Source organism: Musa acuminata, chromosome BXJ3-11 (assembly GCF_036884655.1).
Source record: "Musa acuminata AAA Group cultivar baxijiao chromosome BXJ3-11, Cavendish_Baxijiao_AAA, whole genome shotgun sequence".
Taxonomy (NCBI): Eukaryota; Viridiplantae; Streptophyta; class Magnoliopsida; order Zingiberales; family Musaceae; genus Musa; species Musa acuminata.
Genome location: NC_088359.1, coordinates 25,762,540 through 25,776,559, shown reverse-complemented (window position 1 = coordinate 25,776,559; position 14,020 = coordinate 25,762,540). Strand labels below are relative to the sequence as shown.

The 14,020-nt window shown below is 37.8% G+C and overlaps 1 protein-coding gene across 3 annotated transcripts in view; it reads left to right on the top strand.

Moving 5' to 3' along the window:
• Positions 1-14,020, top strand: part of LOC135652668 (protein MOR1-like) — a 37,038-nt gene that overhangs the window by 12,010 nt on the left and 11,008 nt on the right. For 2 of the 3 annotated variants that reach the window (XM_065173779.1, XM_065173781.1), the window contains exons 16-41: positions 3,087-3,158; positions 3,230-3,331; positions 3,544-3,649; positions 4,752-4,864; positions 4,949-5,036; positions 5,428-5,528; positions 5,616-5,723; positions 5,806-5,911; positions 5,986-6,065; positions 6,149-6,298; positions 6,386-6,461; positions 6,551-6,675; positions 6,760-6,870; positions 6,953-7,102; positions 7,182-7,256; positions 7,363-7,444; positions 7,885-8,012; positions 8,086-8,187; positions 8,267-8,341; positions 11,581-11,676; positions 11,779-11,880; positions 11,961-12,062; positions 12,269-12,451; positions 12,521-12,632; positions 12,813-12,889; positions 13,056-13,135. In XM_065173779.1, the coding sequence (XP_065029851.1) occupies positions 3,087-3,158; positions 3,230-3,331; positions 3,544-3,649; positions 4,752-4,864; positions 4,949-5,036; positions 5,428-5,528; positions 5,616-5,723; positions 5,806-5,911; positions 5,986-6,065; positions 6,149-6,298; positions 6,386-6,461; positions 6,551-6,675; positions 6,760-6,870; positions 6,953-7,102; positions 7,182-7,256; positions 7,363-7,444; positions 7,885-8,012; positions 8,086-8,187; positions 8,267-8,341; positions 11,581-11,676; positions 11,779-11,880; positions 11,961-12,062; positions 12,269-12,451; positions 12,521-12,632; positions 12,813-12,889; positions 13,056-13,135 (2,702 nt within the window). The remainder of the gene's footprint in view (positions 1-3,086; positions 3,159-3,229; positions 3,332-3,543; positions 3,650-4,751; positions 4,865-4,948; positions 5,037-5,427; positions 5,529-5,615; positions 5,724-5,805; positions 5,912-5,985; positions 6,066-6,148; positions 6,299-6,385; positions 6,462-6,550; positions 6,676-6,759; positions 6,871-6,952; positions 7,103-7,181; positions 7,257-7,362; positions 7,445-7,884; positions 8,013-8,085; positions 8,188-8,266; positions 8,342-11,580; positions 11,677-11,778; positions 11,881-11,960; positions 12,063-12,268; positions 12,452-12,520; positions 12,633-12,812; positions 12,890-13,055; positions 13,136-14,020) is intronic. The other variant, XM_065173780.1, reaches the window with a different exon arrangement.

Below are 14,020 nucleotides of genomic sequence, written 5' to 3'. Positions count from 1 at the left end.
GGTAGATACTAGATTCTGAATTCCAAGTGATCTGCTTCTCCTCTCTTTAACTATTACTAGTGATCATTGATCAGTCAATCTGAGAGCTGGTTGTGAAAGATTTTGGAATCCTGTGAAGAAGCATAAATTATTACTTCAAAAGATGACTCCTTTCAAACATATGGTCGAACTATGAAGACTTAGAAGCAAGATTTGCAGTTTTGGGTTCTGCATCCATGCTGGTCCATGAGTCCATGACCATACTAGTATGGTCCACACCAGGGTTCTCTATTTTTCCTAGTATGAAATGGGTGGTATGAGTGGTATGTGGATAGTCTCGTTTCAGGTTGTCCAATCCAACCCAATAAAAGTCCTTAAAACTTAAAGCTTAAATTAGGGCTTGCCAACGTGAGCCTTTTCTTTCAGGGAGCATGTAACCGACATCGCCGTTGCAGTCATTTGCCGCTGCCTACCTCCCCAGTATGCTTCCTCTTCTTCTCTTTCTCCTTTTCCACCTCCATTGCTTCTTCTTCTTCCTTCTTGCTCCTCCACTGCTTCATCTTTTTTTTCCCTTCTTACTCTTCCTCCAGCTCCTCTTCTTCATTCCTCTTTCTCCTTTGTCCTCTTCCTCCACCACCTCCTCCCTCTTACTTCCCTCTTCCTTTTTATTCCTCCTTCTCTCTCCTCTTCCTTCATTGTGGTTTCCTCTTCTTCTTCTTCAAAACATCGGTATGTACTGGTGCCTATACGGCGAAACCGATCGGGATGTATTGATCCGACCAATGATTGGTATGGGTACAATATGTGATTGTACGCTGGTATATATAATGGTACCGAGTGGTTTGAAGGGGAGATGTGGTGGGGGAGACTGAAGAGGAGTACCAAACACCCGTGATTTGATGGGCTTTTGTGGCGACGAGTGGTGGATAATGGAGAGTTGCAGACAGTGTCAACTCGTGTGCATTGCGTACAATTGCTAACCCTAAGTGATGTTTAAAAATATCTAAACGAGACTGGATTGTCCAAAAAGAGGCGGTTTGCATTAGGATTCACAATATATATAGGCAGGTTTGAACCAATCCAGGTGGTTTTGCAATTGCTGCTTGGAAGTATGGAAACCTTGAAACTTCTCATTCAAAATCAATGATGGATGACTTGGATGGGATATTGGCATTATAAAGTGATATCTGTTTAGACTACAGTGTACAGATACCAAACTTTAATCCTCTTTGTGATTTCTTTTCTATTCACCAATTCGTAATCTCTTAGCTTGATCTATCGTGTAGAGCCATCCAAATTGGTTGAATTTGTTTGGATTTGCAATTAGAATTTAGAACTAATTTTTTCAAGGTGTTGATTCAATTCACACTATCCATTTTATTTTTATAAAATGCATTTTCAAGCTGTCATGGAAAGGACTGAAAATCTGTTCCTAGTAGGTCATATAGCTCACACCTGATGGTGTTGATTTTCCAATGTGTGCTCCATCATTGATTTTTAATGGGAAATATAGACATGTATTGTTAGAATATCGTAGTCAAAGTTGTTGAAAATCTAAGGTGTATTGAGGCATCAAGGTCACAGGGAGCTAGGCACCAGACTTGCGCTAAGATGTACTCCTTGTTTGAGCAAGGCATGCAACAAAACTATAAGTTACTCATGTAAAATAATTTTAAAAATCTAGACCTAAGAGGTAATTGTCATCATTAGTATCTAAGTAACCAAAAAGAATTGGTTCCTTTGCAGAAAGGGTATTGGTGGTAAAAATATAAGGAACACAACAAAAGTTCCAACAATGAAAGAACGACACAAAAGATTAAATGAGGGCGATTAACTGATATGTCTCAACTCATTTGTTCACTTTCTTCTTTGTTTTCAGCGAAAGATAAAGTTCCCCATCATTTGGCTTTCTTAAAGTGCTAAACTTAAATATATTTTATGAATAAAACTAGTATGATCTCTTGTGCCACATAGTTATCATTGTGGCTGATGTCTGACGCAGATAAAACTAAAGATTATGGAGGTATGCTTTTTAGGCAGTAGTCCTTTTCCAAAAAACCAGCCTGAGTGGCAACTCATCAATGATTATGACTGTCAATTTGAAGTGAGGCTTTAAACATTGAGCCTTAATGAGTCTCATCCCTTATTATGCCCAAGGAAAGATTTTGATATTGCTGATCCTAGTTGAACTCTCTCTCCTTGTATTGCTCACGCCCTGGTCACATTCATGTGAGGACCAACTTATCCAGTTATTTGTTTAAGTTTTGTAGTGAAAGCATTGGAAGTGGGAGTCTCTTGCCTCAGCTTTTCTTATAGCTATAACATAACCATGCATGTGAACAACTCAGCTACTTCATCAGAGAAGAATTAGCTAAGCCGCTCACTGTTGGCTGTTCTTGTGAGATGTGTCTTATTTGTTTGCTTATCTTCATTTCTTTCCTTTCATTTCTTTGCATATCGATATTCTTTTCTATATAAATATTTTCTTGTGCAAGATGCATCTTATTTGTTTGCTTATCTTTCATTTCTTTCTTTTGATTTTCTTTTGCATATGGATATTCTATTCTATTTAAATATTTTCTTAATCAGATAGTTAATTCTGCAAACCTTGACTTCTCTTTAGCTTTGTACTTTATGCTCTTCTTCATTAATACTTTCACCAAGGCAGATTTCTTCAATACTCCTGTGGTTTATTATATATTTGTCCATGGAGTCATTTCTTTTTCATTTTTTCTTTGATCAATTTTTATTCTTCCAGAGTACACAAACTGAAATATGATCAATTGCAGTGGTATTAAATGCCTTTTTAATGGGTAATTGCTTGAACCAGATAGGAGGCTGTATTATATGTTGGTGATTCACCTGTTTAGTAACATCTTTTGTTGTGCACTCGAAGAAAAAATTCTTTGCTTCACATATTGAATAATATTGAACTATAAAACCATTTTCCTTTCTTAACCGATGATGTGCAATTCTGTTTTCAGCTGTAATAGCCAAGCTTCCTTTTTTACTTTGCATCTCTTTTGTACCATGAATGTATGCAATAACTCATTCATTAATATGTAATGTAAACATGTAATTATGTTCCTAGCCGTTGCATTTAATAGGGTGCTGATAGCTCATTTGTGAAGAGATCTGCTGCAAGTATGCTTAGTGGAAAGAAGCCTGCCCAAGCAGCAGTGAGTTATGATGAAACTAATGGAGTATTAAACTACTAGAAGTATTTGACTGAATAATTTTGTTTAATCAGTTGGCTAACAAAAAAAGTGCCGCAATAAAGACTAGTGTGAAAAAGGCTGATGGGGTTGGGCAATCAAAGACTTTTGGATCAGTTGAGACTGAAGATGTTGAGGTAATTTGTCATTGTGAAACTGAATAATTTGATTTTAAAATTGAAAACATCCTTTTCTGGAAAGAATGCAGTACCAAAAGAAAAAATAATGCACAATTTTTTTGTTTTTAAAAACATCTATTTTTTACAATGTCATCTGTTTGGATGGGATTTTTGTTGGCCTGTTATGTGATAGTGTTGACTTATCTTTTCATTTACTTGATCTATAACAGCCAGGGGAAATGAGTTTGGAGGAAATTGAAGGGAAATTGGGTTCTCTCGTAAAGGCTGAGACTATTTCTCAACTAAAAAGTGGTGTTTGGAAGGAACGCCTTGAAGGTTCTTTTATCACTATCACTTGCCTACTGTTTTGTTCCTTTTTCCCCATAGAATTAGTTGACATGAAGCGACACTCTGTATTTATGTATTTTCACTTTAAATTTCATGGTATCTTGTAGTCTTTTTCAATACCTGCATTTTACATTATGCTAATGTTGTAATTAAGATTCCCTTCAGTTATGTTAATTCCCTTGAACAGTTGGAGAAGTTTCTTGTGATGTTCTTTGCCATATGCATAATTTCATATGTTGTAGCAAAGGAATTGTCTATCATATTATTTGTCATACAACTAGAGGATGATCTTGTTTCAAACAATGAGCATATGTATGCTAGCTTGTTCTGTTCTAATTCTCTATTGAATTATTAAATCTGCAGAATTATCTGTTTAAACGTTCTTAAAACCACATAATTCCCGTGGCAACAGTGTACCTTGATTGCAGTTGCTGCTTAATATAATCTCATACTCAACATGCCTGTAATATTCTCGCTGTGGCCTGTAGGTATGATGTTCTGTGGACTCTATCCTAGGTATATTCTTGTCACTTGGCATGGCATACAACAATTACATGCCCATTTTGGGCCCACACTTCTCCACTTTCATATGCAGTTCCTGAAGTTTTCGATGTATTTGCATGAAATTTTAGTTTACCATTTTTTTATAGTACCTTTCTGCTTCAATTGTTCTTTATTGCTTAAAATTGTCATAGTCATCATACATGTCTTTGCTTTGTAAAACAAAAAACAGAATAGTGTTTATATTGGTCAATTCTTGTTTTTTCTAATTTTCAATCTTTGCTTTTTAAGATTAGGTAACCTTTTGCTATACCATTTATATAAATGTTGTTTTCTGATCTGCCTTATGTGTTGTTTGCTTGTCTTATCTATGCAGGTATTTTGCTTTCATATAAGAGGATTAACCTTCTATGCATTTTGTATCTTATTTATGATTCTTTTATCAATTCGTATGATAGAATATCAATGTCTTAAAGTTCAAATGTGCACAAGGATTTTATTTTGGGCTCCAAGTTTGGGCTGACATTAGAGCATCCTATGCGTTCCATGCACGATCAACTGAATACTGAACAAGCCATGCTTTTGGCAGCTATTGGCTTACTGAAGCAGGAGATTGAGAATATCCAGGATCTTGATCAGTCTGCTGAGATTTTAATTCGTTTTCTATGTGCTGTTCCTGGATGGAGTGAGAAAAATGTGCAGGTAAATTATACACGAATCTCAGAAAGCTAGCCACCAACTTATGATCCTTCATGTATATTATGCAATATAGTTTTTGTGCAACAGGTTCAACAACAGGTCATTGAGGTTATCACATACATAGTTAGCACTGTGAAAAGATTTCCAAAACGATTTGTGGTGCTGTGTCTTCTAGGTATGCAATAAGCGTTTACCATTTTCTTGATTTTCCATAACATGGAGTCAAAAAGCTCATTTGAGTTGGTCTATTTGAGGTTCGGAAGCTCATAAGGCTTGGCCTTGCCCTGACATGAATGTGCCCCAACTCAATGTTCCTGGGCTGGTTTGCAGGCCCATTACCTACCCTAGTTCTAGTCCAAGTCATCATTTTTTGTTTAGTTTTGAAGCATATTAATATTTGGAATGAGAATGGATAACACAGCTGACAAAAGAATAGATAACTAAATATTTTCTTTTCGACTGTCGTGTGACTTTCGATAAGTGGTTTGGTATTTCGTCTTATATTTATGCCTAATATTTTATGATTACTGATTTGGCAATTTTTGAGAGATGCATCATGTTGACAGGCATTAGTGAAAGGGTTGCAGACATTAAAACACGTTCCCAAGCAATGAAATGCCTTACTACTTTTTCCGAGGCAGTTGGTCCAGGATTTGTTTTCGATAGAGTAAGTAGATTGCTGTAGTTTTTGAATTAACTTTGTTTTTTCCTTGTTAGACTTAAACACTCACATGCTGTTTCTATGACATTTAAGCTCTTCAAAATCATGAAAGATCACAAGAATCCCAAGGTTCTTAGTGAGGGTATTTTATGGATGGTCTCCGCAGTTGAAGATTTTGGAGTTTTGCATATAAAGTTGAAGGTGCTATTATGTTTTTGTTATCTCATCAGTGGTTTCCAGAAAACTTGTCTTTATATCTTTAAAATCAATTCTGGGATTGCAGGATTTAATTGATTTTTGCAAAGACATTGGGCTGCAGTCCAGTACAGCTGCAACAAGGAATGTAACAATTAAACTTATTGGAGTCTTACATAAATTTGTTGGTCCAGGTAACTTGTCTTCGATTTGTCAGTTTTTTGTTGGTCAGGACTTTAACAGTATTTTAGTTTTTGCTTCCTTGCAGATATTAAAGGCTTTATGACTGATGTCAAGCCTGCTCTTCTAAGTGCACTAGATGCTGAGTATGACAAAAACCCATATGAGGTACAAAATAAAGGGCAGAAGATGACCATATTCTTGGATCTCTTTGAATCACTACTGCTGGTACTTATTATGTTAATTGACAGGGTTCTGCTGCAGCTCCTAAGAAAACAATAAAAGCCTTAGATTCTGGGTCATCTATTTCTGCTTCTGGGTCTGATGGGCTGCCACGTGAAGATATTAGTGCAAAGATGACACCCAATCTTTTGAAAGATATAGGAAGTCCTGATTGGAAAGTATGAGTTTCATAGATCTTAGTTAATCTTTTATTACAGTCATCATTATTGTTATGCAGCCTGAATATTGTTTCACTGGGTCTATAGGTTCGTTTGGAGTCCATCGAATCTGTTAACAAAATTGTGGAAGAAGCACATAAACGTATCCAGCCTGCTGGAACTGGTATATTTCTGTCCATATGATTAATTAATTTACTAAAATTTTCAAATTCATTTTGATCTCAATGTCTATTGTGACCCTTCAATTACCAGTGGAGTTGTTTGGTGCTCTTAAAGGCCGTCTATATGATAGCAATAAAAACTTGATAATGGCAACATTGGCTACCCTTGGTGGTCTTGCATCTGCAATGGGTCCTCCTGTTGAGAAATGTAGTAAGGTAGCGGTGAACTCTCAACTTTTTGTTCTTCAATCAAGGTACATTTATGCCTTGTTGATGTGATCACTTTCTTTTTTTATAAAGGGAATTCTATCAGACGTACTGAAATGCCTTGGTGATAACAAGAAGCACATGAGAGAATGCACTCTAAATACTTTAGACTCATGGTGTCTTGCTGTTCATCTTGATAAGATGGTACTTTTGAGTCCATATGATTTTTTACTTAATTTCTCCACTATTTCTCACTAACATGTTTGTCTGCTGCATTTTTTTCTAGGTTCCTTACATCACAGTTGCATTGGCTGAATCTAAACTTGGTGCAGAGGGGCGAAAAGATCTTTTTGATTGGCTAACGAGGCATTTATCAAAGGCCAATGATTTATCTGATGCTTCACACCTCTTAAAGCCAACTGCTACTGCTTTGACTGTGAGTCAACTTACAGATGACCAGTTACACTTTCTTTGAGAAAGATGTATCATAAATAATATATGTTTGCTTTGTTTAGGATAAATCAGCAGAGGTTCGAAAGGCTGCTGAATGTTGTTTGGGTGAAGTTTTGAGGGTTTGTGGACAAGAGGCAGTATGTGAACTTTGCATCAACTGCTTTTAACCTTACCTTTTCTCTTCCACGCCATGATGGCATGGATTACTGACATAACTTTTTTTGTGTGTTTATAACTGAGTAGGCTATCAAATGCATGAAGGAACTCAAGGGACCTGGGCTGGCTCTTGTACTTGAGAGGTTAAAGCCTTCTGGGTTGACTGAAGGTATATCCTATTTCAAGTGTACAAGAATAACAACCAAACCATAAATTTGGGGTTGGTTACACGGATATTTTGCTACCTTTTCGCCATTAGGATTTGTAAAAGACTATATGTCTTGTTAAGAGTATTTAAATCTTTATTTGTAGTCTTTATTAAAGTTTTTTTAGTCTTTCCCTACCTCTCCTCATAACACTAACAATAACCATTTTATCTCTTCTAAGTACCACATCTCTGTCTCTTGAACAATTCTTTCTCAATTTATTCTCTCTGTTGATGTGATACCCAGTTGATCATGAATAAAAACATTTTTTTTCCTTATCTTTTCTAATACTCCACACTTCCATACACCACACTCAGATCTTATTGCTAGTGTCATGTCTTAAATTTACTTTTCTTGACTTTGCTAAATGCATTCCAATTTTGCCTATGTTTGCCTACTTCAGAAATTTTAGATTCCACAAGATCTGTTTCTGGTGGTCTGGCTTCGAGATCCACCATAAAGAATGGAAAACCAGGATCCAATATCAGCAACGACCGTGGCTTGAGACATGGCATGAAGGCTACAACAATGGTGTGTTCTTCTTCCTGGTCATAAGATAATTTTACATGGAATGCTGCTTATCTTAATATTTTTGTTTTGGCAGAGAAGTGTTCCATCAAGGGCTTCAAAATTTGAACCTTTTGTTTCTGCTCAAGATCTTGCAGTCCAGTCACAGGCTTTATTTAACATCAAGGACTCAAATAAGGTGTATTTCCATGGAAGAGATAATGTTGATATGTTGCTGAGATTTCAGAATTTTATCTTTTCTGTCGGGTACTTTGCAGGAAGATAGGGAGAGGTTTGTTGTTCGTAGATTCAAGTTTGAGGAGCCACGTGTTGAGCAAATTCAGGATATGGAGGTTTGCATCTCAAAATAAATCTTATCTTAATGTGAAGGTTATTAAAAGCTGTCAGACTGATATTAGTGTTGGTATTTATTGATCTGACCAATTATTGGTGTTGATACAAATGTACCAGACCAATTAATTTATGGTACATTTATAATTTTTTTATTTTTTATTATTTATCCAATGATGCCTAGAGGTATGGGTTGGTATACTATCTGGTAATTGGTACCATGCTGATCTGATAGTTTACTGAAACTAGATTACCAGTATTTAAACCCTTGGTTGAATACAAGTTAAATCATAGGCTACCTGTATTGAAATACCAGTTAAATCCTTGGTTAAATTCTAGGTTACGGTATTTAAATACTGGTATCTGATGCTGATCTGATAGGTTACTAGTATTTAAATCCTTAGTTAAAGTTTTCTTGTGTTTGTCTCATATTGTTATATCTATAAATCTCTATCGGGAACCACTAGATGCTACTCCCATGAGTTTGTGGTACTCTTTGTCCCTGAGATAACATGGTTTATCTGAGCATGAAATTGGACAGGATGACAATCAAGGTAGGATTTAGGTATATATGTCAGTGCATCTATTTTGTTGACAACATTAAATGTCAATACATATATCAATTTAGTTCTGTCAATATCTCGATGTCTAAACATCCCAACATATAAAGGATTTTGAAAATATCTGTATTGATTGTTTGGACTTTGGAATATTCATTTTAATTGTTTTTCCTTTTATTTGAGCATTCATCCTTTTCTGTTTTACTTGCTTGTAAGTCTTCCTATTCCTCTCAAATGAATAGATAAGTTTGAGTTAATTCTTTTATTAGTCGTTTGGTAAATTCATGAGTACACATCCATATCAAAATTTACTTTGGATCTGTATTTCTCTTGCATCCATCTTTAAACTGTCTACAATTTAAAGAAATATGGTTGCAAAATACAGTTGCTGTCCAATACTCCAACCTGAATGCATAGAAGCAGAGAGATGTTTTTATCACACCCAATTTATCTTTGCCCATATATGAACCAGCAAGAATCTATTCATGCAAAGTGGTCAATAAGTTAGAACTGCTTACTAACATTTGGCTATAAAATGTACTACTGGGAACATGTATCCAGTGGGCCCCTGTTCATAACGTCTTGAGAATTTCCTTAATTTGTGGCTTCACGCAGTGAAGGCCTCAAAGTATAACTGATGGAAGTCCAACAATACAATACCTAAGTGTAGATTAGTGGTCTGTATGTTTCTCATAATATTCATGTTGTGCTGATGGGCATTGATGTTTGCCGAGATTCCATCTTAGTATACAGGTCAATCCCATTTTATGTGGGTTTTCCCCTTCATTTTAGGAGACTTGTAAAATTGAATCTGAAAGTAATGCACTGGCAGTGATTTAAAAAGCGCTAGGCGCCAAAAGGCGCCAAGGTCAAAAAACGCCCGAGGCGCTAGGCGCTCGCCCAGGCGCTCGCCCGAGCGAAGCGAGACGCTAAAATATAAAAATATAAAATATAATTAATAAATATAATTATTTAAAAATTTAAATAAAAATATAAAAATATATAATATAATTAATAAATATAATCACATTAACAGTATAAACCTGCTGACGGAGAAACGAGGAAGCAGCGGCGAGCGACGGCAGCAGCAGCAGCAGCGGTGAGCGGCGGCAGCAGCAGCGGGAAAGGGAGCGGAAGGCGCGAGCAGCGGGAGGGCATCGAGGGAGGCGCGAGCAGCGGGAAGGCTCGCGGGAGGGCTTGCAAGAGGCGAGAGGGCTCGCGGGAGGCGCGAGCAGCGGGAGGGCTCGCGGGAGGCGTGAGTAGCGGGAGGGCTCGAGGGAGGCGCGAGCAGCGGGAAGGCTCGCGGGAGGGCTCGCAGGAGGCGCGAGCAGCGAGAGGGCTCGCGGGAGGCGCGAGCAGCGGGAAGGCTCGCGGGAGGCGCGAGCAGCGACAGCGGCAGCGAGCGACGAGATCGCGATCGGGATCGGCAGCAGGTTAGGGTTGGGGTTATATCGGTTTAGTTGGTTCGATTGAACCAACTAACAACCGAACCAGGACCGAACCAGACCTAAAATTCTGGTTCGGTTTACCCAGGCGCTCGCCCGAAGCGCCCAGCGCCTGGGCTCGGGCGAGCGCCCAGGCGGCGCCTGATTGAAGCGCGCTGCCTGGGACATTAGCGAGGCGCTCGGGCCTCGCCTCGCCTCGCTCGAGTGCCTAGGCGAGCGCCCGAGCGCCTTTTGCAATCACTGTGCACTGGGTGAGAGGATACTGTTTCAATTGAACATAGAATTGTTAGAATTCATTATCATGGGCCCTCTCTTACATTAAACCTTTCTAGTCATCAAAGAGGTTTTTCTTTCTCATATGTCATCTTCTTGAACTGAACACTTGTTCACATTTTTATTATGATTTGACATCAATACTCTATCTAGTTTGCTCTAGCTAACCAGCCAAGGTCTTAATCAGACTCGAAAGGAACTTTGCAAATCAATTTGAAACATGGGTCATCTGAATTGTGGAAAGGGTCTTAATCAAACTCAAAACAAACTTTACAACTATATTTGGAATATGGGGCATCTGGATTCGTGTAGATTTGTAAAAGTTGAGGTGGAAGGTTCCATACCACTTAAGAATTTTGATAAAGAAGTTGTGCAAACAAACATGTATGCTGCAGACATGGGACTGGAAGAAGATAGTTTGGCTCCACGATCATTATGTGTTATATTATTTTCTTTCAACTTTTGTGGGTCTGTTAGGTTCAAACCTGGTGTAAAAAGGACACTAGCCTTTTTCTATCCAACATAGAAGATGAACCACATCGACGGTGTTGTTGCATTACACTGGTTCAAATAGTCAGTATAAGCAAGTTAATGAAGCTGTTTGATTAAATGCTTTGGATGTAATAAAGAGTATTCCAAGCAGAAAGCACATACATGAAAACAAAGTACACAACTGTGACTAAGATGCTACTTATGCTTGAATGCGTTTTAAATAAGGCAAATCCTATAATGCTCCAGACAACTTTAACTGGGCCTTGCATTGGTGATTGGCCAAGCGGCTGGCATCATTTTTGGGGCACCGTTCATGGTCAATTACATGGGCCAGGACGGTGCAAGGCTTTCACAAGCCTCAGTTTATGACGGTTAGGAATGCCAAAAAAAAAAGTTTTAGCAATGATATAGTTTTATTTATTGAGAAATTCAAATATTCCTGTCATTTGATATCGATTTTTTTTACTGCAGTATGATTTTGTGAAGCATTTCAGAGAAGACCTACATAGGCGACTTTTAAGCACAGATTTTAAAAAGCAAGTAGATGGGCTTGAATTATTGCAAAAGGTCAATTTACTTTTTTCCTTTTTAATAACAATAAAGTTGTGCATGTATCATTTATAGATTTTATTCTCACCAACAAAACTCGTCATCTTTTTGTTCATGTAGGTTTTACTGTCAAATAGGAAAGAAATAATTGAACTTCTTGACATACTCTTAAGGTGGTTTGTTTTGCGGTTGTGTGAGTCCAACACAACATGCTTGTTGAAGGTAAAAATTTTTGAGTCTATGTTGCAATTGTTTAAGAGTTCAGAGTACTTTAACTTTATCTGCTTAAACATGACATGCAGGTGCTTGAATTCCTTCCTGAGCTTTTTGGTATTCTAAAGGATGAGGGTTACACTTTAACTGAGGCAGAAGCCGCAATGTTTCTTCCATGCCTAATGGAGAAGGTTCATTTGCATTTTTTGTGTTTCTTTTCTCTTATGGTTTGATCAAACATATAACTGTGAGAACTTATAATGTTAAGAATTCTCTTCTTTTGCTTCATTATTTAATATTTACAAATTCATCTGTCCTTCATATATTTGAATCATATTCTATAGCTGCTGCATGTTACTTTATGTGTTCGATAACTTGATCTTGTTCTGCAATGCAGTCTGGTCACAACATTGAAAAAGTCAGGGAAAAGATGCGTGAATTGATGAAGCAAATTGTTAACATTTATTCAGCTTCAAAGTTCCTTCCTTATGTTTTGGAGGGCTTGCGATCAAAGAATAATCGTACTCGAATAGAAAGTGTTGATTTCATTGAATACTTGATTGATCATTATGGAGCTGAGGTCAACTCTAACCGTCATACTTTGCCAGTATTGCTCATCTGCAAACTGCTTATTGATTTCTTTTTGCAGATTAGTGGACAATTAAAATGTTTGCAACTTGTTGCTGGGTTAACATCAGAACGAGATGGTGAAATCAGAAAATCTGCTCTTAATACAATGGCTACTGCTTATAAAATTATTGGTATGTGTCTTTGGTGCATTGAATTTTCAACAGGTTCTAGGATTGTTCTTTCATGGCTGAGGGCACCTTAATTTTTGATAAATTAATTCCCTTTGGCCATATATGGTAACAGAAGAAAATCACCAAGTTGATTGCCTGATGATATGTTTGTTTAACATGATTTGTTCCTTTCTTGAGCAGGGGAAGATGTATGGAGATATGTTGGAAAGCTATCTGATGCACAAAGGAGTATGCTAGACGATAGATTTAAATGGAAGGTCGGTATATACTTTTCCATCATTTGCCTTTTTGACATGAGAGTCGTAGAAATGTCTAGAATAGTGGTAAGCTAGATTTATAGTGTCATGGGTGCTTCCTATTAACCATTACATTTCTTTTGCTCTTTTTCTTATTCTTAACATGTCTTGTTTTGTTATTGTTTAGGCTAGGGAGATGGACAAGAGAAAAGAAGGGAAGCCTGGAGAGGCCAGAGCTGCTTTGAGGCATTCAGTGAGAGAGAATGGGTGACTCTCTCTCCCTCCTTTACTCACTTTCCTTCAGTCTTCCTCTTCTCTCTCTCTCTCTCTCTCTCTCTCTCTCGCTCTCTCCTCCCACTCTCCTTGGGTATATACATACATGTGTGTGTGTGTGTGGTCCTTCATCTACTATGAAAATATATATACGGTTTTTAACAAAAGTCCCTCCCCTTGCCCCCTTGACGCCCATGCTACCCATGGAACACACATTCATATAGGTTTTGCTTCTTGTCCTGTCGGCAGTAGTAAAAAACCAGAGGGATGTAGCGCCTTTACCATCCTTTATGACCTAAAGCAATCCAACCAGCTTTGCCTTTTTTCTCTGTTGGACGCTTTAAAAGTGATGTAAATGTAACCACATGGAATGGCAAGGAGCTGAGGAGATAGACGTGTCTCCAAGTCTTTTAGTAGTTTTTCCTTCCTGGCGCTCCCTTACATTTTTCTGAAAGAAGACTTTTTTCAGGACAAATGGGAGCTCTTACCTTTTGATTCTTGTAGATTACGCTGTCTTGTTCAGTTCATATTGGAATTTCATCCTCCAGGTTTTCTGGGTGAGCAAGCATGCTTCATCTTTCGTGCTCCTGCTGCTTTTGATCTAGAAAAGCTTGGCTCGCAGGAGGCTCTCTATGGAACAAAATTGCCAGCCAAGCCCCTAAAAATGAGAGCAGGAACCAAAATGGTAGGGTTTGTAAGCAGCTCAAGCATGGCTGCAGTAGTAAGTGAACCTTCTTCAAAAAGGTATAGAGGATAATCTACATAAGCAAAAGGTGGATGCCTGTGCCTACCCACCTCGTCTCAAGTCTGATAGTATGCCCTGCCAACAAGCACCAGTGAATCTTAAGTCAGCCAGATAGTTGAATAGAGCGTGGATAA